Source organism: Candoia aspera, chromosome 5, assembly GCF_035149785.1.
Source record: "Candoia aspera isolate rCanAsp1 chromosome 5, rCanAsp1.hap2, whole genome shotgun sequence".
Lineage (NCBI taxonomy): Eukaryota > Metazoa > Chordata > Lepidosauria > Squamata > Boidae > Candoia > Candoia aspera.
Window position 1 is genome coordinate 95,113,821 of NC_086157.1, and position 25,004 is coordinate 95,138,824.

The window sequence follows — 25,004 nt, forward strand, 5'->3', positions numbered from 1 at the left end:
TTAATAATTACATTATGTCTAGGAGATATGGCTTTTTAAAACAACCAACTCCTGCAATTGTTCACTGAGGAATGAATTTTTCACTTCTGAGAATGTTCTTTCTCAAACAGTTGAATACCTATAGTGTATTAAGGCATGAGTTGGAATTTAATTATAAATAAACAAGACCTGACCTAACAAATATTTCCCAAACAAATATTGGAACCAGCAAGTCATTATCCTTTGCTTTTCACATGCCTCTCTGAATTTTACAAGGCAATTCTCTGCCTTAAAAATGTTTGCATTAGACACAATTGAATTTAAAAAATGGCATACAGTGCTCTGATCAAAAGGAAAGCAGCTGCAATTAAGCATCTTGATATGGTTGTCATATTGATTGAGGTAATTAGAAATGCAAAAGAGATAAAGCTATGTTATTTATTGTACTAGCTTCCATTTGTGTCACAATTTGAAGCTTCAGTGGAAAACAGAATTCTTCTACAACCATTAAGGGCAGCCCGTGTAACCAAAAAGCTTCAAATAAATGTAAACTTTGATTTTCCTACCTTGTCACTGGATAATTTTTGGCAATTTGTTTAAAAATCTGGGCCTGAAATTAAACTGTTTGACTCAGTATGATAATATAACATCACTATTTGGCCTTTTCTCCCGAACATTACAAATGTAGTCATTTGTCTTGCCTTTGTGGGATTGTGATGGGGGATGTTTTTAATATAGATATATTGCTTTAAAAAATTAGTGATGATGAACTATAATAAATAAATGTTACCTTCAAGGACGGAGGGCCCAGAGCGGACTTTTCATGCCTTAGCAAAAGCTTTCAAGGAAGCAAGGTATCAATTAACACATTTTGTGTTAAAGACATTAAGGTATTTAAATGCATAATTTTAATTCCTGTCGCAACATGTAAACGGATATAATAGGAACATCTGTTTAAAGCACATTTTCCCCATCATATCTTTCCTCTTCTTTGAACTGGGAGGGGTGGGGAAACATTGTAATATGTTTTTACCAAAGAAGGAACTGATACATATATTACAGGAGGGATTGGATTCAGGCAATTATTTTCTTCAGCTGAGGAGGAGAAGGCCTTAAATGCTAGTTTTTATGGATCAACACCGTAGTTTGAATAATGGTTGGTTGTGGGGGGGGGGCTTATCATGATCAATGCCATTTTTACAAGAGACACTTTACAATCATTGTTTGAATTTTAAACATCTGCCAGATAATGTTGAGTTGACCCATGTCAAGAGCTTTCTGGTGTAAGTATCCTTCTTTTCTTGGAAATACTAGACTTACCCTTTTCAGTTAGGGGAGAAACCATCTTCTTCTCCCCTGGAAGATGCTGCCCCCCCTCCCCACCCCCCCACCCCCAATCTCCTTACACATAGTCCAGATGTACTGCTGTGCTTATCCTGACATACCTTTCTGGTTGTAGAGGCACATCTGGTATCATAAAAACAAGCAAGCGGAGTGATGGATGCTGGGAATTCTTTTATCTATCACTCTTCTCCAAGCACAGTACTCTGTATATACCTCCCTCCTACCTTCCAATAGCACAAAGAGCCAGAACAAATGCAGTAAATAAACATATTCCTAAACAGCTCAGTTCATCCACTAGCTAAAAGATAAAGCTCACAAAATGCACACACAGGTTTAGAATGAAATTTCTAAGTTGTGAATCTCATTTTATATCATCCACCTACTGTCTGCCAAAAAGCAAACAAACTAAACAACCATAACCTTGTTGGATTTCAAATGAGAAAGATCTAAATAATTAACCACCTGTCTCCACTAGGACATCCCACACAAAACAGACACATTCTGCCCATTTCCTCGTATTTCTAAGATGCACACCTTAATTTCTGAGGCTTCCAGCTGCAGCAATAGCAACTTAAAACAGCCAGTTTGTTCTTAAATCCCCCTTGTGTTTTGGCTTTCAGGAAGTTACTTGCAAGCTTTCTAGAAGTACCTGCATGTATAATCTCTTAAAGTCATGAGATTGGCAGTTTTGTTTTAATTTCTTCCAATTTATTCCAGACTCGGAATTTGTGCCCCCTGTCCGGTTCTCGCCCATAGCACACTAGGCCAATCTAAACATTATAACAACCAAAGTTTTGTTTCCTGGTCAGGCATCTCCAGACTAGACCATGTTTGGTCCTGATGTCCACTATTCCATATTTGTTTATATTTAATTACCCATTCTTTTTGATAAGAGAAATTCTTTGGAATCTCCTTGCTTGCCCTTGTTTGTTTTAATCTTGCTAAGTTATTTAGTGAGATCATAAATCCTGCTCACCTTATTGCTCACTCTCAACTCTAGACACTGTATTTTATCAATACATTAAAAATGCTAAGCCCCAAGAATATCATTTGGAAAACCCTGTTTTCATGCCTTCATTGTGAAAACTATCCATATATTCCTATTCTTCCTTTCAGTTCTTTAATTACCATACTTATCCCCAGGGAAAATGACAATACATTTAAGATGACCTTCCTCATTTGAAATTCTCAAATCCATTCCGAGCAAGCCAATGGCAGAGTTCTTTTTAATTCCACAGCACTTATGGCAGTTGTCCAGTCCCTGGAGCAAACCAGATAAGGAAAGGCTATATTTTCTCAATTATTGTGAGCATGAAATTGGGGAAAGTTGGCTTAAACTTGTGAATCTGTTTAATTTTCATGTTATCAAGGAGCAGTTTCCCACAGTGCTTTGTTTGTAGATTTAATTACTTGGGAAGTTGTATCATTAGTCTTCATGTGCTAACTTTTATCTTTGGGAAAGCTTTTATTCAAAAGACTAAGCATTAGGAAAGATTGACTGGACAAGAAAAAATAATTTAAGTATCTTTGGACAAGGGATTCTCATAGAGTAAATTGTTAAATCTTGGACTTGAAATACTACAAAATAATTTGATCTATCTTACTACAGTACCAAAACAAATTGCTTACCTTTTGAATAATCTCACTGAAACTCAGGCAATGTTGAGTCTCAGCCATGTTAAATTCTAATACTGATGTTCTTCTGATAATGTAAAATACTGCCAAAACAACAGTCTTTTTTCATTCCCAATTGCAACTCATAAAGTAAAAAAATTTAGACAAGGTCTCAGCCAAATGGGGATTTTAATCTCTGGAGTATCTCAGTAATGTGCCTCAGGTAAGAGGAAACTTTCCTTACTCACAATAACAGTGGTAATGATTTTACAATAAAGCTAGGCTTCTGCTGCAGCTCTTCGCTCACATAAATCAGCATTCATATGAAGAAATTGATCTTAATACTTTTTATATATGAGTATCTTAAAACTATACTAACTGTAAGATAGAGAAAAAGCTAAAGAAGGTCAGTTTTATAAAAGAATTTGTTAAAAAAAGTGTTGGTCAATGTTGTCATCTCACATTATATAGATCTATAACTAGGTTTATTATCTCTACGTTTATTTATTTGATTTAAATTTTACCTTTATTTTGTACCTCAGCGTGACATACATCTATGTCTATATATCTGTGTAATTATATCTTTGCAGCTATGAGTTCTAAAAAGATATGGGGGAGGAAAAATAAACTACTGCTGCAGGAAGTGCAGATTAATATTAGCAGCTTTGTAAAGTTTGCAGATTACAAGTGACATCTGGGTAAAAATTGCATTATTATTCAAAATCTTAGAATTTTAGCCTCCAGTTGTGTTGCTTACCAGTATACTAGATTGTGGAAAAGAGTCAGCTGCTCCTTCCAGCTGCCTCTCCTCTGAGTGTCAGGTTTCACAAGCTTGGTCAAGGTAGCTTATTAGTGGAACCTATTGTAGAGGGAATAGGGAATGGCCTTGAACAACAGGAGGAAGAGCTGCTACCAAGGCAGTGATCAGATAAGTGGGGCGTGAGCCCGGGCCAAGAAAGTAACTTGAGAAAACATCTCAGACAAGCCCCTCCCTAGTTCACATGAAGATAAAAGGAGGAAGGGGGAAGCACATTCAGACTTGCAAGATTCTGTCACTAGATCTGTTACAATAAAAGTAGTCCTGGCCTATATGGCAATGGTTTCTCAGTCTGGTCTACCTTGTTGAGCTGACACCTATACTTCATTGCTTAGTGGTAGAACCTATACTTCGTATGTTGAAAGTCATTTTAAAAAGTAAGATCCATTCTTCTTCTTCTGGATCTGATTGAAAGGTCCCTCTAGCCATCATTCTATTCTCATGGTGGTCAGTGAATTGCCGCGAGAAACTCACATGCAGGACACTAATGCAGCAACCCTATCCCACCTATGTTGGTCAAAACTGATATTATCATTTCTGGAGGTAACCTATAGCTGTCATGGATAGGAGATAGTAATAGTTTCACCCTCCAATAATTTGTTTAACAGAGCTTTTAGCTTTTAAAAGCCATACAACTTGGCAGACATTGCTGCATCTTGCAGGTATTGGATTTCACAAATAGCTATGCACTAGATGAAAGAGTATCTCCTTTTATTTTGAAACCAACTGTATAGTTTTTCTAGATTCCTCAGCCTGGTATTTCTGGTTTTTGTTTTGTTTTTTGGAGGCTCTGATAGCAAATTATGATCTGACAGTCTCTGGGGAAACATTGGCACAGCAGACAATATTGAACTAAATATTTGAAAATAAAACAGTTTCCTATGATCTGTGTTCTCGAGTCCAGCTTCATTATACAGACAACACAAAGACAAGAAACTTAAACAGGAAACCTAGTTCCTCCAGAGAGATCTGTGCACCATCTCCCCCAGACAACATGGTAGTTGGCAGTAATTCCAGAAGCTCTGCAGAGCAGTTGAATGGGGAATGTGCATTAAAGTATAAGCTATGTTTATGAATAAGGACAAAATTATCTCAATATAGCAAAAGGGAAGTTTCAGTAGTAGTCTATAGCTTCCTCCAATCTGATGCTGTCTTGGCCTTCAATTCCTGTAATCTGCCAGGTAGCAAAAGATGAGAATTGAAATCCCAACACATCTGGAGGGGGCTATCATATAGCATTGAACTGGAAAAATGTTTTTCAGTAATCAAACATTTTCAGTCTAGCATTCTTGATGACTATTATAACAATGGTGGGTTTGAGGGGAGGGAAGATTTGGCATGCACTCTAACGTCTGAAGTGTTGGAGTAGGAAACTTTCCAGTAACTGCCCCTTTCTGCATATACAGCTGTCCCTTTGCAAAGTCACACATAGTTTGGCCTGTGTGGAAACTGACAGACCTTTTCTCTTCTTCCTAGGGTGTCTCCTCTGCAGAAGTCAGAAATAGTAGACATGGTAAAGAAGCATGTGAATGCCATTACTCTGGCCATTGGGGATGGTGCCAACGATGTTGGAATGATCCAGACGGCTCACGTTGGAGTGGGGATCAGTGGCAATGAAGGCATGCAGGCAACCAACTCCTCTGATTATGCGATAGCACAGGTTAGATGCCTACAAAGAGGCAGCTGCCATATCCTGCTGAAAGAGTATTGGCTGCACAGACAGCACAAATACTTCACTGCTGATCTAGAGGCCCAGCAAATGTTCTTTTTTCTTTCCTTTGAGGATGCTGGCTTAATGCAGAGAACTTGTAGATGTGTGCAATCCCTTCCATTGCACTGGGCCAGGAGCCATTTCATCCTAAATGCTTAGGTTTCTTTTTCACATTGTACTTCTACCATATTTCCAGTAGTCTGGAAGATGGCTCAGTCATTGCAGCTGTCAAAATAATAATTGTTCCTCCTCCTCCTCCTCCTCTTCCACCATCACCTCCTCCCCCTCCCTCTTACTTTTGTTTTTGAAATGGACACCTGTTCAAAACCTGTTCCTCTTCTACAATGGGGACTGCCACTCCATTTTTATTTCAGGGACCTCAGGAATGAGCTATGAAAAAAGTTTGATAATTTCTATTTTGGCTTCTTACTTCTGGTCAGGAGTGATCAGTGATAGATTTCAGGAGTGGGAGATATATATACAGTGTGTGTGTGTGTGTGTGTGTGTATGTATATGTATATGTATATGTATATGTATATGTATATGTATATGTATATGTATATGTATATGTATATGTATGTATATATTCCATTCAATCATGTTTGATTCTTGGAGACTGCCTGGACAAGTCCCTGCAGTTTTCTTCGCAAGGTTTTTCAGAAGTGGTTTGCCATTGCCTCTTTCCTAGGGCTGAGAGAGTGTGACTGGCCCAAGGTCACCCAGCTGGCTTTGTGCCTAAGGCAGGACTGGAACTCACAGTCTCCCAGTTTCTAGCCTGATGCCTTAACCACTACACCAAACTGGCTCTCTATTTATTATATAATGATGCCTTGATGGGGATAACTGTAATATCCATATGTTCAAACATATTGAACATATTGTTTGGGAGCTGCCCGGAATTTGGTATAAGATGGACCGCTATGTAGAGGTTTTAAATAAACAAACAAACATAACCATCATATCCATCATTCCGAGCTTTAGCTACTGTAGTATTTAATATTCATTATTAATATAATGTTTGTTATTTAATATTGATTAATTACATCAGCCCTGGCAGCAGCAACCTTGCCTTCTGAAGAGAAACACACAGCCTTCTCTTTTAAACAGATGTTGAGCAGCAGTGGTGGGCATTACCCAAGCTCCAATTCCGTCTTTAACAGATTAATACCTACCATAGTTCTGAGTTTTAGAGTTCCAAAAAGCACAGTGTGGTTGGAGAAACACAGTTATGTGGACGTCCTTATCAATCCCTTGGCATTTATCCAGAGTTTATCAGTGAAAGACCCCACCGTCACCTCTTTTTTATCTCTGGGATTGAAGGAATGGCTGTTAAAAGTAAATCAGGACCAGTTTATAGTACTGCAGTGTGTGGCCTCCTAGATAATGTTGAACTCCCACTCCTGTCATTTCTTTCTGTTGGCAGTGCTGGCTAAAACTGATGAAGTGCAGATTTTAAAAAGGCAGAACAAACACAACCTTCCAGCCAATCTCCAGACCCAACAGCAGTGAGATAGACAGGAATCCCTTTTCGGCCTATTCTTTTTCCTGATTGATGCATTATCATGAAGGGAATTTGGTTTGAAAACAGGACACATGATGCCACAATATTAATTAGAGCAGCCTTCCCAGGATTTCAGCCAGCAGTCCAGCTGTGAACTCTGGGAGCTGCAATCCCAATTTAATTTGAGGGCACCAGACTGGGGAAGGCTGAATGAGGGCGATACTGACACATTTTCAAGATGACTTTCAAAGGAGTGCTTCGTTTCTGTCTTGTAGACTATCCAGCAACAGCTGTAGTGTGAAGCAAGTGTTTTCATTGTGAAAGGCAATGCTTGCTCTTGTTCACGAGATAGCTTTCTGTCTTGAGAAAGGCCAGGTCTTAAACTTGGAGTTCTCAGGAAGCTGAGACTCTTCAGTATTAATTTCCTCCTCCTTCCTTTGCCTTCAGGACAGATATATGTCTAATCAGACATTTTTGACAATACCCTGGAGCTCTTTTTCTGTCCCATTGTCTGTTCTGTTCCTGTGGGTACAAAGGCTCTTCAAGGTTACTGGCAACATACAGTTACCCTTGGAGGTCCCATTTCCCTGTTCTTCCTTTGAGGAACTGCCAGGATTCCTGCTTGATTTTCTGATGAGTCCTGGTCTACCTATTCCTCCGGTAAGAGGACTGCAGATTCCAAATCTGAACACTGATGTATCTCGGAATATTTATTTCTTTTAAACCACATGGTACCTCACATCCAGAGCTACTGAAATAATATGGAATATTTAAGAATTCGTAGTAATTTTAGGAAAGTTTAAAGTATATGGTACAGAGACAACCTTTTGAACACATCTCTCATCTTCATTACGATGCAATCCACTGACTTCTTTTTTCAGACTCCCAAAACCAAATATAGACATTTTTGAGACAGTTCAAACCTTGGATGTATGTAGATTTTATTGTTTTCAAATGGAGGAATTAATTATGTTCAAGGATCACCTCTATTATTCAACTGCTAATAGAAATTCTAAATGAATGAGTATTAGTCGAGTGCTTCCTGGAGAAGAGGCTAGACTATTTGCTTTGTCCTGCATCACACATCCTGCATTTCACTGATGTAATAAGTGTTGGCAGTCTTTGGCATGCCTGAGGCAAACCCTGGCTGACCGCCACCTTGCGGTCTGACCAGATGATGATTGATCCTGCAAGGTGACAAGCACCATTGTTCTGATTCAGAATGAATCTTGCTGCTCCTTTTCTAGGCACAGAACTGCAAAAATCTGTAATTTTTTTATGGAAGATGTGTACACATTTATATATAAAAATGGAACAATGTTCCAATGGAATATTTTTTCTTCCTCTCAGAAAATGTATGCAGGGATTTCTTTAGAGTATGTTCTTTTTTGAATCTTACTTTCTCTTAAGCTCTGCCAAGATCTAGGTTTGAGTGTTCTCCAGAACTGATGTTAAACTACTTGGTGTTATAATGCTTGGAAGTTTTTGGAATGCTTTTTGTCCCAAAGTTTTCCTTCTGAATAAGGAACAGTGCCTTATTGCCCAGAGATATAGGAGAGAAAATGCTAGATGGATATTGGGGGACCTGCATTCAAATTCCTGCCCAGAATAAAGTCCATTGAATTGCCTTGGCAAAATCATTGTCACTGAATCTAATCCTCAGTGCAGGAATATTGTGAAGATGAAAAGGTGGGAGATAAAACACTTCTAGATGACCCAGAATTCCTTGGAAGTACAGTAAGCCTCTGAATGGTATTAAAAATGTAGGAAATGTTAATAAAGTGGTCAATTTCTATGTAATCCGATAGAAACTTTCTTCATGTCAAAAATTACATTTGCTGAATTCTTCTCAGTAAGGCAGGAGTGAACAAAGAGAAGCCCATAGGTTATACATGACACCACCCTACCTTTGGCACCCAATTTGTGAAGCCCATTAGCACCCTGGGACTGTGCTGCAGAAATTCAGCAGCAGATTGACTAGTTTTGGGCAGCACATTTTTTTCCCATTTTCTTCTAAAATGGACATGGGAGTGAGAAGTCTCTGGGTCTCTGGAGGTAAACTGCCCCATTTTGGCAGATTCTAACTGATTGTTAGGAACATTGGGGGAAAAAAAACTACTTCCAGAGAGGAAGAGCAGCTTGAACCAATTACCTGAAAAATGGTGGGAGAAGCTAGATAGCCATCTACCATAAGCGCATAAGCAGGAGTTGGATTCAGTGGCTCCTTCAACTCTGTGATTCCGATTCTGATTCCTACCTTTCCCAATGCTAGTCTAAGCACTGTCAAAATCCAGCTCTTTTGCCACCTAAACTTGAAGCATACCTTTAAGCAGCTTGGAGGAGGAGGGGTCACTGAAATGTTCTACTCTAATAGGGCAGATAGCAGTTTGACTCTCAAGAGAACTCCTGCTCTTCTGCTTAAATACCCAGACAAAAATAAAATGGACCAAATAATCAGGGACATTAGCACTCTTTCAGTGATATCACCAGTGGGCTGAGAGAGCAAATTGCTGCTCCTGGCTCAAGGAATGTTGGTCATCCTTGTAGTTAGAGCAGTGTTTTTCAACCTTGGGAACTTTAAGATGTGTGGACTTCAACTCCAGAATTCAACAGCCAGCCATGAATTCTGGGAATTGAAGTCCACACATCTTAAAGTTCCCAAGGTTGAAAAACACTGAGTTAGAGATTGTCTCAAGAAGTCCGTTACTACAGGTAGTCCTCACTTAACAACCATTCATTTAGTGATGGTTCAGACTTACGATGGTGCTGAAAAAAAACAACTTATAACTGGTCCTCATGCTTGTGACCGCCACAGCGTCTCTGCAGTCACGTGATCACGATTTTTGTGCTTGGCAGCTGGTTCCCGCATATGACCATTGCAGCATCCTGTGGTCATGTGATTGCCATTGTTTACCTTCCCAGCTAGATTCTGGCAAGCAAAATCAATGGGAATTGCATGTTTCGCTTAATGACCACATGGTTCACTTAACACCCATGGTGAATCACTTAACGACTGCTGCAAAAAGTCATAAAATCAGGTTGGATTTGCTTAATGATCACTTCACTTAGCAACCAAAATTCCGGTCCTAATTGTTAGTTGTTAAGCGAGGACTATCTGTATTTCATTGTAGTTGTAATAATGGTATGGCATGGGTCCAGGGTACCTGAGGGACTGTCTCATCCCCATTGCATCAACCCACCCCACCCAATCATGCAGAGAGGGCATGTTATGGACCCCGTCTGTAAGAGAATTCCATCTGGCAGGGTCCAAGAGGCGGGCCTTCTCTGCAGTGGCTCCTGCCCTCTGGAACATCTTCCCCCAGAGTTAAGACAGATTCCATCTCTTGTGGCCTTCCGAAAACAACTTAAGACCTGGTTTTGCCACCTCACTTGGGGCAGGAAGGGAAGTAATCACTCCTGGAGATGACTAGTGCCTTAAAATGGCCCTTTAGATATACATGAGCGATGCCACAACTATCATCGTCATCTGGATTTTATACTGTATTTATGCTTAATCTTATATTTGTATTTGATACCTATTTATGTTCATGCTATTTTAATGTTTTTATCTTTATTGTAAACTGCCCAGAGTCCCCCCTTTATTTAAATAAATAAAAATAGTTCCCTGCATTTTTCAGTGCCAATTTAAGGCTTGCCTCTTTGCCTCTACCTCTTATATTAGAACCTAGGACTAGGACTAGGTCAAGGATTGAGAACTTGTGGCTCCCCAGTCACTGCTGCTGTCCTTCAGTCCTCAACATTCCTTATCATCACCTATCTTAGTTGAGATTGGTGGGAGCTGTAGTTCTTCAACTTGTACAGAAACCCAGATGTCCTGTTACTTCAATATTACGTGTGTTTATTATTATTGAATCTGCCAGGAATTCCTGGCAGTTGACAATCTCAAGACAACAATTAAAACATCCATAGTAGGGTTGGTTATCTGTCTCTGCCTATCAATCAATTAAAATTTGTAACCCACCCCACCCCAGTCCTGTCAGACTCTGGGCTGTGAACAGCAGAAAAAAAGAGAATTGAATGAGCTAAATATAAGCAATTAGAACTAAAGCAGTCAGTTTCCTGTCATAGCCTGTGATAGGACCCACAATCAGTCTAGGCCAGAACTTGCTTCTGAGATGCAAGGAGGGTTGAGGAGAAAATTCTACCTTGTGAGGGCTACTACAAAACCAATTAAAACATACACAATAATAACATAATAATGTAATTGATCTATATAAAATTGTATCATAAAAACAGTCTGATCAATATACAGGATTCTACATATTTGCCTGTGATTTTGTGAATGTTTACTTGGGAATAAGTCCCACATAACACATATGTAGTTAATATCTGACTGCTGTTTTCAACTGAATGGAATGTCATCCAGTTCCTTTTCCACTACACATTGATTGTTGGATAATCATTTCAGCACAAAAAGCCCCCCAGAACTGTGTCTTTTAAATATGTTTTATCATTGTCTTATGCCACTGATATTGTTGTTGTTGTTATTATTATTATTATATATTTATCTCTCCCTCCCTCCCTCCCTCCCTCCCTCCTTCCTTCCTTCCATCCATCCATCCATCTCAAGATAGTAAACACACCTAATATTCCTGCCTCCTATTCTCCCCAGAACAACAACCCTGCAAGGTGGGTTGGGCTGAGAGACAGTGACTGGCCCAAAGTCACCCAACCGGCTTTCATGCCTAAGGCAGGACCAGAACTCATTGTCTCCTGGTTTCTAGGCCAGCACTTTAACCTCTACACCAGACTGACTCTCTTCCCAGGAAGTTCATAAAATTAAGATAGCTTTAAGTCCATGCACAAGAAGAGGCATTATGGGAAACTAAAACCATAAGAAGATAAAAACTAGTTGTATGGATTTTTATGAGGGCAGGTCTGCATTATGTATCTCCTGCTGTAATGTAATTTTTTTCCAATTACATATGGTATGGAATTGAATCTTGACACAAGATCATGATAGAATGTTCTGAATAGTTATGTAAAAATCTAAATGCCTAAGAAAAGTTATCCTGAACTACACCAAAGACCCATCTATTCCTGTTTAGGGGGAGATGGGAGGTGATAGAAATTTGAATAATAAATAAATAAATAAAAATTCTAGTATTCCAGAGTAGCCAATCATATCTTTATGGGAAACCCACTTAGCAAGAGGAATGCAATAGCATCTCTTGCTCATGTTACTTAAGGTTGACTACTTAAATTGGGACATGCTGGTATCAGAACTAATAATTACTTAAAGCCACTAGTGTGCCCCATGTTGAATATTTCAGGCTTGTCCACTGTGGTGGATGCAAAAATTCAGAGTGATTTATCCTAAATTAATGCCACCAAGCAATGATGGATCTAGAATCTAAATCTAAAGATGATTTAAGAGTTGACAGTAACTTGATGGCACATCATCTCTCAATCTTTTTCTTTTCCTACAGTTTTCCTACTTGGAGAAGCTTTTACTTGTCCATGGAGCCTGGAGTTACAATCGAGTGACGAAATGCATATTGTATTGCTTTTATAAGAATGTGGTTCTTTATATTATTGAGGTAGGTAACACTAGGAATATATGCATTGTTTGTTTCTTTGCCTTCATTGATTATAGCAACAGGAAGTTTATTAAATGCTGGGCAGCAGCCTGCTTCAGATATTCAGCCCTACATGCTGGGTTGCTTATGGTGCCACCACATGAGTGGAATTCCACACAGCGGCTTGTTCATGTGAGCAATTCTTCAGAAGGCTCACATACCTGTCAGCTGTGTTGATCAGGAGTTATGTTATGCAAGGTTGAACGCTGCCTAAGCCACGAACAGATTAAAGTCTAGAACTCTACCCGTTTATTATCAATTGCCAAGCACCTCTGGCTTCATCCAACCTAAGTTTGGCAGCATGGAGATATTGGCAACATGCATCCTTCCCTTGATGCTCTGCAAGTTCAGGCACTTCAGGTTACATGAAAGGAGACCATGGCACGGTTCCTCCCCATAGTAACTTTGGCACAGCTTTGAGGAGAGAAGATAACTTCTCTGGGAATGAGACAAGCAGATTCTTTTGCCATGGGATATGAGCAGAGAACCTTCCAAAGGACAACTGGATCTTAGTATCATTAAGGAAATATCAGAAGAGGCTTTTGTCCCTGCAGGGACAAAACAGATCTTTGTTGTTAAAAACAGGTAGTCCTCATTTAACAATCACAACTGGGACCGGCAACTTGGTTGTTAAGTGACACCACAACTGTGCTTATGATCTTACTTCAGCTTTCCTTTGCTTTACAAACCTGCAAAGGTCATAAATGTGAGAATTGGTGGTAAACTTACTTTTTATCGCTGTTGCAACTGCAAATGGTTGCTAAATGAGGCAGTCACTAAATGAAGACTTCCTGTACTAAATACTTGTTTAGTAGATGCTTTTTATAAATTGGAGCCCTTACAAATGATTGCTTTTGGAGAGGCAGCCATCTGAACAATGGGAGGGGGCTAATGAATAATTAAGAATTATTGGGGGAGGAGGAAGGTAGGTGAGACGTTAATGAAATTTACAGACTGTATTTTCTGATTTTTCCTGACTTCAGCTAAATCATGGTGACTTCATAGCTATTTAAAAACAGGACCTAATGGGGACAGGATTGGCCTCCTAATGGCGCCACCAGTTATAAATGTTGGTCCTCTTTACCTCCATTGTTTGTAAATGTTTTGGCATAGTCTTTGCGTTAAGGCTCTTATATTTCATCAATTTTCTGAAATGTGAAAGCTGGGTATGTTGTACGAGTGAGGCGAGATACAGTATTTCATTCCCTGGGAGATGGCCTGATCGTAACTTCCGCACGTATATAGAATATAACTGTGTTTTTCAGATTTATGTTTCGGGCTTCTTTTCTACTAAATACATTTTGAACAACGTGTAGTTTTGCATGTCATGATTCCAAATGCAGTTCCCACAACGGCCACAGGAATTGAAGAAAGATGCTATTTCCAAATGTTCCTAGGTCAGTAGGCTTCTTGAGGGGAAATGCTCGCTTTGGGCTGTGTGTGTTTAGGGTTCTTTTCCACGTGATTTTAGCTCTTTTATGTACCTTTAGCTTTTTCTCAGGTTCCTGCGCATGCTTTGCAATGACCAGCGATTCCAAGTTTCTAATTTCTGGCATATGCAAGTTAAAAAAAGTATATCAGGTAAATCTGCCCAAAATTTCATACAGCTTTTGCCAATCCAAGCAAAAAGTATCCAGCTAGATCAGCCTCCCGCTAATGGCCATATTGGCTGGGGATGACGGGAATTGTAGTCAACCTATCTAGGGAACACCAGGTTGGATAAGGCTTGACAAGATAGACAGACAGGCTGATTGACAGGCAGTAATCTTCTGTGCTGTTTTGTCTACATAATCCTCCTCATTAAACTGGATGGGATTTACTAAAACCCAAAAATGCACATTGCTGTCATCCACTGGACTGGAAGTTTAAAGATGTAGCATTTCTGCTGACTCATATGCATATGCATAATTATGTTTATACAATCCATGGAAGTAACGAAAAAATGGAAAACTCTTTTGTTCTGTTCTGCATTTATAATTTATGATGAGAACCTGGGAGCTGTGCACTGGGGCCTGTTCAGACATTGCCATGCAGGTGTCCCATGTCCTACCAAGGCTGTTTATTGATAAAGCATCTAAGTCAAATGACCAAGCAGGTGTCTTGCCCCACCCGTGGCTAGAAATGCCAGAGACTGAATGGGGGTCTTCTGCATGTGAAGGATGTGCTCTACCACTGAGTTATAGCTTAGGGTTGCTTCACCATGAAAGAAACTCACTGTCCTAGCCATGTTTTTCTACTTAACTGTGCTGGAGGATTAAAAAGAGGCTTCTTCTTGACCAAGAAAAATTGGAATGAGTGCTGTGTGTAAGTGAACCACAAAAGAATACCATTCTTAAGGTGATTCATGTCTTTTTGATTCTTCTTATAAAAGGGGAGATTGTTCTAACTGATGGAGCTTGAGGATAGCCAGGAGTTATAGAGGGTTACTCTTAAAAAGGAACAAGCTAGGGTTAAATAAACAATGAGGAAATGTCTGAGAGAAAGAAAAAAAACCTGTGCCCTCTGCCCCCTCCTCCTGAGATCAGCAGGGTCATATTTCAACTTATTTCTCAAGCCATTAAAACATGTAAATGTTTGCTCAAGAATGGCAACTGATGGCAGCTCCTAAAATCATTTACAAGTACTGAACTTTTGTGCAGATCAGCGTATCTTTTCAAATATGCGTTGAACTTTTCAGTGCCTTTTTAGTTCTTATATCATACTCTAATTGTACTTTTTAATAGTTCTTTACTAAGGGTCAGTGGACATTCAGTGTTCTTCCTTGATTATGATCACAGCCATGTAGTTCTGCAGATGGCACATGTAAAGCCCAAGATGAGGAGTGCTTTTTTCCCCCAAGAGAGTGGGGGGGAGACTCCAGAAGCAATGTTCATATCCCACTGAATTCAATAGCAAAATGCTTGCTGATTTCAGTAGTTCTGAACTGCAAGCATCTTTCTCAGAATCCTTGAGAATTACAATGTTCTCTGGTGGAGAAGGATCACAAGAGAAAGAGGATTCTATATGCCTCCCTGAGCATCTGGACCAGGCAGAGTAGGAATCCAACCATCATTCAAAAGATAAGTAATATTTCTTATTGCTCTGATTTTTAAAATTGTTTCTTATTTTGGGCTGCTTCTTACTAATTAGTTGAAGCTGATGGTTAAATGTCTATTTATATTGGAAACCACTTAGAGGTTTTATACTTAAAAGCAGTCTAGAATACTTTAAATAAAACCAGAAGTCTATAGCACTTCCTGAAGTCTCCCTGCCCAGACGACATTTTACTTTCTCACAACTTATCAAGTGGATGGTTAACAATGAGAAGGACTCTTGAATGCTTGTAACAATTGCAGAATAAACTGTCCTTCTTTTCTTTTTCCAAATTTACTGGGTTGAGGCAGGGAAAACTTCAGAGAACAAGTTAGAGAACCCTGATCCTAAAGAGACAGTTGGTCACAACTGTTGTCTTTTCATGTTTTGGACCAGAGGTGCAAAGTCCGTTTTTTCCCCCCATTTAATGGTTGTACTCCAAAAAGTAAGCAAAATTAGGACAGTCTATTTTTATTTAAGTAAAATATATTTAAAACTACAGAACATTAAATAAATTAAATGCAATTAATAGTACTCCTTTCCTACAGTATATATTTAATAGCTTGCCCCTTCTAACACTTTAAAGATGGCAATTTGATGAAAACTTTTGGAAGAACTCTGGGCTTGCAACCTAGGCTTTTAGAGGCCACCTACAGCCTGAGGACCTCAGATACTACCCTTCTGTTTTAGATATTTAGACAGGTCAACCTCAACTAAGCCAAGGTTGATCTAACTAAATATCTAAAACAGAAGGGTAAGAAGCCAAGAATCAAAATAGTCTTTGGTTTTAATATAGTTAAAATTTGCTTCTACCCCTACTTGTGCTTGTTTCAACTATAGTGTGGGATAGGTGGGATCTAGCCTACTTACCATTAATCTGGCTTCTTACACTTCTGTGTCCAACTAGTTTAGGGGAGAGTACCAAGCTTTCCTGGAAAACTATCAAAAGCTTTTAAGAGTTTGATCCAGCCTTAGGAAATACATGTTAACATTCACTTGCTGCTGAGCACTGGATTATGTTTTGGTTGCAGGGTGTAAGGGCTAAATCAAGCAAGGTCAGTAGGAAAGAGCCAGAGATCAGACCAGGCCATCGTAATAACTAGCTGGAGTGTCTGCAGGGTATGGAAATAAAAGTCAAGATGGTGGCTGCAGCAGTACCTAGTAAGTCACTGGGCAAGACTGGTGGGATGGGTGACATAGTTTTGGCAGGAGCAAAAAGAGGTAGAGATCCATCCCATCTCATCACTAGGGACTCTGTCGCCATGGAGAAACATAGCAAGGAACTCCCATTCCTCTACTGCACCCTGTTGCCATGCCACAAATCTACTCCAAGGATGCAGGAAAGGAGTGTAAAGGGAAGTCCTATTATATAAGCATAACTTGTGGTTGCTTAAAGTTAGCCACAACTATCTGGACATCTGTATGAGAATCTTAGAATATACAACTTTCTCCTCTGTTCCTTTTTGGCTTCAGGGTTTTTCCAGAGCTCTGATTCTTGGTTTGAGCTTTGTGCTAGACAGGCTTAAAGGTATTAATGGGATGTCTGTTGGCCACACAATAACTGTAATGTCAGCTGATAACTTTCATGCCCCAAATGTGTCATTATAATTATCAACACCAAAGGCAGCACCTCAAAAGGGGTCATTTTCAGCTAGGCCTATTAACACAGTTGAGAGCCAATCTTAAAACGTAACAGTAGCCAACCTCAGAGAAATCAAATAATGTGTATGCAGGTACAGTCTGCTGCACAGTCAATGATAAAATAGGACAGAATGCCAAGAATGAAGTTCCATATTATCTGAATCGGTTCTGCACATTGTTTCTCCCTTTTCTAGGTAGGAAAAAATAGCCTGCTGTATGAACTATAATTTATACAATTACATTTTACTCTAATCCAGCAATGACCAAGTAGTAGTCAACTCTCACTTTTTGTGTGTGGGCTTCGTCTTTGAAAATTTATCCAACTGTCTCTTCAGCTGATCTGCAGCTGAAGTTTTATTCCAGCTGTTGTGAGATAATTCAATTTTCAACCCCCTGTTGCATAAAGAATATGTAGTTTGAATTACTCATGTCTTTGCCTCTTTTACAACTTTAATCCATAGCTGACTTTTTGTTTTTGGATTCCTAATTTAATATGTTAGTCCCAAGAGCTGCCAAGGAATCAGCCACAAAGATAAATCTTTGTTAGCTTTTTAATGACTTACAATAATATATTCTGCACAGAGATGATCATTAGAGATGAGCCCATCTTTATTTAAAGCTACTTCTGAGTTTTTTTGTGTATTAAAATGCAAATGGTAAAAGAACAGCTTTTGTTGCCTGACTTTTCTGTAGAGTGTGTATCATGTGACAGAATTTGAAATATTGAAGAGGTTGGTGAATAGTTACTATGGATTGCAAAATCTGGTCATGTCCTTACATCAGGAACAGAATGGTTACATAGGCATGGACAAAACCATTGACCTAGATTGCAGTAAAAAATTATCTGTGCTAATATATAGGCAAAGATAGGACTTGAGAAGTCATTGGCATAATTTAAAAAACATCTCACTGGAGAAACTGACCAGGCAGCTTGCATTCAGGCCCTCAATCTGCTGTCCAGCTGCAGTACCTTGATGAACAACTTCAAGGTTTTCGCTGCTTATTTTTTTTAAAATCAGACTGAATACAAATAAGCGGCATTTTCAAATGGAATATTGGTTTTTAGTAGCCCTTCAGTTGGAAGGCTGTCCTCTGTGAAATTGGACACGTGGCTTCTATATCTCCATAAAGCAAAAGATTATAGCAGTCTGACACGTTCCAGATGTTCTGGGTCCTACAACTCCCAAAATTCCCAGCCTGCCCCCAGGACCCATGCTGCTAGATATTCTGGGAGTTTCACTTCCAATTATAGTTAGAGGTGCCAGATCAGAGAAAATTCAATTATAGTACTGTAGTCAAATTTGGAAATTTTAAGGAATATAATATGGTACGTCACGGAAGCTTTAGTGCTGGTTCCCATGTTCACAGCATATATGAGGATGAAAGAAATGCTCAGAGTTGTTCATCTTTTGTTTATTTTCTTCAAAAAGGATAGAGCCTGTTTGGGAACCTAGACACTTATATTTGTAATAATATTTGGCATCTAGCACCCAGCTCATTACATTCCTTGTCCCATAACAGGGTCGTTCCATCTGGAAGGGTTTAAAATGTATGAATCCAGGCTTGAATTACTTTGAGATTTATAAAATTGTACTTTCAGAAAAATATTAATCTAATCACAATATATCTGGCATAATGTAAAGAGTTATCTTAAAGACACGGAGTTAATTTCAGGGACTTCAGGGTTCTTAAAGATCAGTTAGTTAGGACAACTATTGTAACAATGCATTTGCAAAATAATTTATTTCTCCTTGAATGTTATAATATAAACCATAGAAATGAAATTACAGTCTGACAAAAAGAATTAAGTGACAGACTTCTGCCAAAAAAGACTCCCTTGCATATTGGACTAATTAGGCTGTAATTCTGTAAGTTCAGAAACTTTCATCATCGCAGTTTTGTTTTAAAAATGCTGTGTCAGCATCACGTTAGCAAAACTTAGAGAAATTTGGTAAATTGGGCAATTTTTACTGAGACTGAGGAGGACAGAGTAACATTCATTCCATGCCATGTATTATTTTGATGGATTAAATGGAACTGCTACCAAAACAGATGGAACAGTTTGAAAAAGCAAACTTCTTGTGAAAGGGAGATGTATTGGTCTATGGGAAGAACAGAGTTTGCTAGCTGAGACCATCAAGCGTGTCCAGTTGCAAATTTATATGGCATTGATGTTGAATATACTGTAGAGATGTAAAATTTTCAGAAATTTCAGAGCCAATTGGGGAGAGTTAGTCTCATCCCCTGGGAGCTAATTTTACTGTCATTTATAACTGTCTTAGTGTATCAAATTGTGTTATACGGCAAAATTATGAAAAAGCAATCTCTTGATAAGAATTTCATTACCATTCTGGCTGGGAATGTTGAGATTTGTAGACAGAAACACCAGGGGGCCATTAGGTTGGTGAAGGTTCTTCCAAATACACAGATACATATTGCATGACCAAAACGAGTCCTTTGTCCTACTTAGTTTTTCTCCACAATAAGAGCATAAAAACAGAAGAAGAATCCTATGGAAATAGGCCAATAATCCGTCTAGTCCAGTATTTTGTGCTCTATGGTTGTGATGGTATGTGGGAAAGGCCTTGGGAGGCGGGGCGAAGAGATGCTGCCTAGGGAATGATCAGATGAGAGACAGCAAAGTGGCTTGATCTTTTGATCCATAAAGGACTCTCCTGCAGCCATTTCACTGTGTTATCCTTTTCCTTAATCCACTTGCACAGCTAATAACCCCACCAAATGCCTTTCCTTATTCTTCATGGGGATAAAGTACTCCTTCATCCAAATATTACCTTTTCCCACAGAATCCATCTTTGCATTCCATTTAAGTCATTATACCACCTACCATTCTTCCTAACCATTAATGCCAAGCATGAAGTCACTTGGTACTTAAAGACAGCTTGCCTTGTGCTTGCATCTATGCCATTTCAAAGAACCAAAGAGGCTTTTCAAGGTCCATCTAAGGATTGGATCTTTCTTTTTGATGTTTTCCCAACAAGATAGTTGCAGTCAATAAGCTTTGTTATAAGCTAGCCAAGCAACAGTGCCCTCTTCCAATCCATAGTTGGTCTATAATTTGACATAATCAGCAAATTTGGCCATCTCACTGCTTCATCTTAAGGTAAAAATCACCAAATACCACCCCTTGGGAGACTTTAACCATTACACTAGTTGCAAGGAATCAGAAAGTTCAGGAGGGGAAGGAGGAAGTATCTGAGCAGAAGACTTTTTCATATTGGCCAGTCTAATTTTGGCCATGATAACCGATCTGGGTCTTTATATCTCCAGAAGGTAAACTGTCAAGAATTACCTATTTTACATCACACCCTTTAATGAAACTGATTAAATGATTAAACCATAATAAGGAGCTGATATTAACTTACTTTGGATCTCCATTCTTTGCATTTAACTACTTTTGTACAATGATTTTTATAAAGAAAAAAATCCTTTGGAATTGGGACATGGTTTTCATATCATCAGCAGCATTGGAGACATAATAAATGTTGTAATTGTCTTCAACTAGTTACTAGGCTAAAAAAGACCAGTTGATGAAACTTGCATGATAAAAATCAGCAAATTATTCTTCTCTAAACATTGCAGACCTAGATTCTTTTAAAAATTATTTTTATTCCTTGTACCACAGTGAAAACTCTAATTCAATCAAATGCTGACTAATAATCAAGCACCTTGATCCAGCTTTGCTAATTAACCACCAGAGATATGATTTTATTCTGGGATTTTATAAAGGCATATTTAACCCAGTTTTGGAATGCAAGTTTAGAATTAGAGCAAAATGCAGAGGTTATATATTCACTTAAGGTGGCAGAGGAATATCCTTTGTTCAGTGCTCAGGATACTGATGGAGCTGTGTGGCTGAAGCTGCAAGGCGCAGGTTGCTTCACATCAACTCTTCTTTCATAATATCTAGTAATCCAAAACATATGTTTCTGTGATCTGAGTTTCCAGCCAGTTCCTGTGACGGAACTCTGTTTTATAGAAATTACTGTTTATTATAGTAGCTGTGTTGTGATCCGGTTTTTTAATTGGCCCTTCTCCCCTGTTCCTGTCCCCATGTATCCTGCTCTTCTGGCAGACACAGAAGGGCTTTTGCTTGTAAAAAAAAACTCTGGCTGTGATAGAATATGCCAGCATAGCAGTTTCTAGAAGGGGAGGTGAATTCATGTACATACATGGGGATTGTGACTGTAAGTTTTTCAGTCATTTTAGCATTATGGTATATTGTGTATGTGGGGGTGGGGGTGGGGGTGGGTTCTAATCTTTTGAGGGATCTGGGCACACTTGCAGTTTGGACAGTGTGGTGGACACCATTACTGAATAACTGTTGCAGTAGACATATCCAGTTCTAATGCAAGTATCACATATGGAAAATGGATGAGGCTTGAAAGAGTCAAATAACTTTCCCAAGACAGAATGCAACTACAGAGGAGGATCTGAACATGAACAAACAAATAACAGTCCCCCCCACCCAACAAGAACATCTATGAAAAGTCTTCTGCCCCTAATTTCTAACTTAACTTTCCAAGACATAAAAGGAAAGGGGACAAAGCCATGAAAACAGAGTGCCCTGGCTCTGTCTTTCTCCTTTCTTTCCTCTCCGTCATATGAGCCCATCTCAGACCTGTCTGTTCAATGGTTTGTGTTCCACCATGGCATTAGCTTCTTTGCTTAACAAAGGGAAAGGCAGTGGCAGATGCTTATGCCGCCCTTATTTTCATAGTACCCAACGTGGTGTAGATGTCAAAGTAATGGCACCAGGGAGAGACAGGTTCTAGTCCACCCTCAATCACAAAAGTTCACTGGAAACTGTCAGCCAGTCTCTCACTCTCAGTCCATCCTTTCACAGAGTTATCAGGGTGTGGGGAAATGGGAGGAAGGGGCTTCTGCATGTAGCTATATATAGAGGCTGCCTTGTGCTTCTGCAGGTAGCTCTTCTTAGTAGCCTTTTTCCCTCTCAATGGCTGGTCCTAAGTTTGAGAAATCTATTCCCCAAGGGAAACTCTTGGCCATGGGGTCCCTGCCAGTTTTTTATCTAATTTCTATCCAGCCAAGCCTGCTGCTAACTCACCAACCAGCAGGGAGCTCTAAGGAGCATTTTCTCTGACCCCCCCCCACATGAAGTAAGATTCAAGATGAGATGTTATGAACAGACAATACACTTTCACTTTCAGAACCAATGGTTGAGAACAGTTCTATTTTATTACTTGCATTTTTGAAAAATAGAAATAAAATCCATAGAGATCTACAACCAGATCTACATAGGTACAAGAATAATTCGGTGCAACGATAACTGTTGATCTTAACAGGCTGGAATCTTGGTATCCAAAGGAGACTGATTCAGTCTGTTCCTCACTCAGCTTAATAGTTTCCTTAAGGAATCCATTTTCAACCACACAGTACTTACAGAAAGATTTAGTACATACACAACACAGGTGAAGTCATTGTTTGACAAGGATGCTCACCCATGCCTGCCTTGCAAACAAATCTCATTTCTGGTGACTTGGACTTTCTTGGTCCCCTTGCTGCTCCTCTGGATCCAGTCAGCTCCTCCTTAGCTGCTTGTCTTTGCCAGTCGTGGTCTGCTCCCCCACCATCACACACTGGGTTCTCCCTGTTCTCCTGGGCTCCAGCTGACCCACACTGATTCCTTTCACAGGCAGGCCAGTTTATTTGCTGGCCAATCCATCTTCCTTGAACCCAGGCACATATCAGAGAAAAACCCTGTGCATTTCCCCCTTACTGCTTACCCATGAGTAATCTTTCTGTCACCCATTCTCCTAATAGGGCCACTTTGTCTCTTCTCTCCCTTTTGCCTTCTTAAGTTGCATCTGATTTACAAGTGGACTTTTCCACACTTTAAAGCTGTACTTCTTTCTCCCTAACTCTTCCTCACTTTTTAAACCTTGGTCTCCTTTTTATTTCCCCAGGCTACTTTCCTAAGCTGACCACTTCCTTTTTCTTTTTCCTAACCATTTATCTCAGGCTTGGTCTCACTGGGTCAAACTGGCCTGCTTCAAGCAGTGACCCTAGGTCTGTTCCTGGCCCATCAGTCTGTTCTTGAACCTCATAGTCCTACAGCTTTTCCAATTCTAAGTTTAATTTCCTCCTCTTGCTTACTCCAATTTTTGTTTGGCTCCACTTGGTTATCAAGAAGGCCCTTATCTCATCCTGTGATCTAATTGCCTTCTTTCCTCCCTTTACCTTTACATCCTCTTTCCTGTTTTCTAACATCCTGCTAATTACAAATCCTGGGCATGCAGATGCTTAGCACCCAAATCATTCCCTTGCTTCTCCTAGCAACCCCTTACCAGTTTATATCAACTTTATTCTTTCCCCGACTTTACTGCAGGCCCTGACATTACACATACCAAAGGCAGAATGCAAATCTAATTAACAAACCAACACATCTTAAAATGAAATGCGAGAATAAGTTACAAGCATTCCAGTTAAGTATTTTCAACTGCTGCAGGGGTGTCAGGCTCAGTCTAGGCTTGGTGGGATGAAGGTAGAATGTGCAATGGTTGACCTCCCATTTCTCAAAATATAACATCTGACTGTAACCTAACCAGCTATATACTTAAGTCAACAACAGGGCCGGTAGAAGCTGGAAAACAGAAATTAACAAACCTGACCATGATTTTAAGTGGCATGTTACATTTTCAAAAAGTAAGTGGCAGTCAATTGCAATGCTTGATAATTGAAGGAGATACACCCTTAGAGAACCCAGTAGGTCTGTACAACGCTATAAGCAATGATTAATATTAACCATGGTTTTTGCATCAGACAACATGGCAAACTGCCACTGGTTAAAATTTACCAACTCCTTCTTGCCAAGTTGATATCCCAAAATTTTTGTGGTGACAAAAAAGGGGTTGTGTTATTGTTGTTGTTTTCCTACTAAAATGGAGGAAAAAATCAGAGGCATAATGGACCAATTGAGATTGCGGCAGTTCCATGTAACTTGAAGGAAGGCTCATCTTTCCCCCTTTCTCTGCATGCCTGTGGGTTATGATGAAAGGCATAAGGGGACTGCAGTGGGTGACCACTCCTGACCCCTACCTTGTTTTTCTGAAAGACAAGTGGCTGTTTAACCATATGCAAAACATTTGTTTGGGGTCATGGTGACATGTAGAATCATGCCTGGATCAGGTGATACAAGAGAATGCTGTAGTTTCAGAGTGATTTCATGAGGAACTTTCTTAACTATAATTTAGCCACAATATGTCTTATGCATGATCCCAGCTTTAGGATCCTACTGCCCTTTCCAGGCACCAGACCTGCCAGAATTCAAACAGATCAGTAACCAAGAGCTCATTTTAATGGCATCAGAGTATGCTGCCCTATACATAACACATAGAAATAAACTTTATGGAACCCATTAAAATTTCTGAGTAAACATACTTAGAATTTTGCTGTGTGTTATTTAAATTGATTTGCATAGAATACAGTAACCATTTTTAATTATCATGAGAAAGGAAAGCTATACAATTCCCGAACTTATTCATCTGAACCTTGAGACAGCTTTTAGCTTTATAGGACGCAACAAAACTTGCAATCATATGCAAACTAATATAGAAGTAAGAGCTCTTATATAATAAAAAGATTTGATGGATTTTTTTAAAAAATTAAAATATGGCTTATATCCAAGTAACAATGCACAAGAATGGACTAAAAACATTATTGTCCCAAGGTTAGTATGAGATTTTA

At 39.3% G+C, this 25,004-nt stretch overlaps 1 protein-coding gene across 1 annotated transcript in view; it reads left to right on the plus strand.

Annotated features, from left to right (window-relative positions):
- ATP8A2 (ATPase phospholipid transporting 8A2) overlaps nt 1-25,004 on the plus strand; it is a 337,944-nt gene that overhangs the window by 173,671 nt on the left and 139,269 nt on the right. The window contains exons 25-26 of the mRNA XM_063305756.1: nt 5,231-5,414; nt 12,417-12,527. Of these exons, the coding sequence (XP_063161826.1) occupies nt 5,231-5,414; nt 12,417-12,527 (295 nt within the window). The remainder of the gene's footprint in view (nt 1-5,230; nt 5,415-12,416; nt 12,528-25,004) is intronic.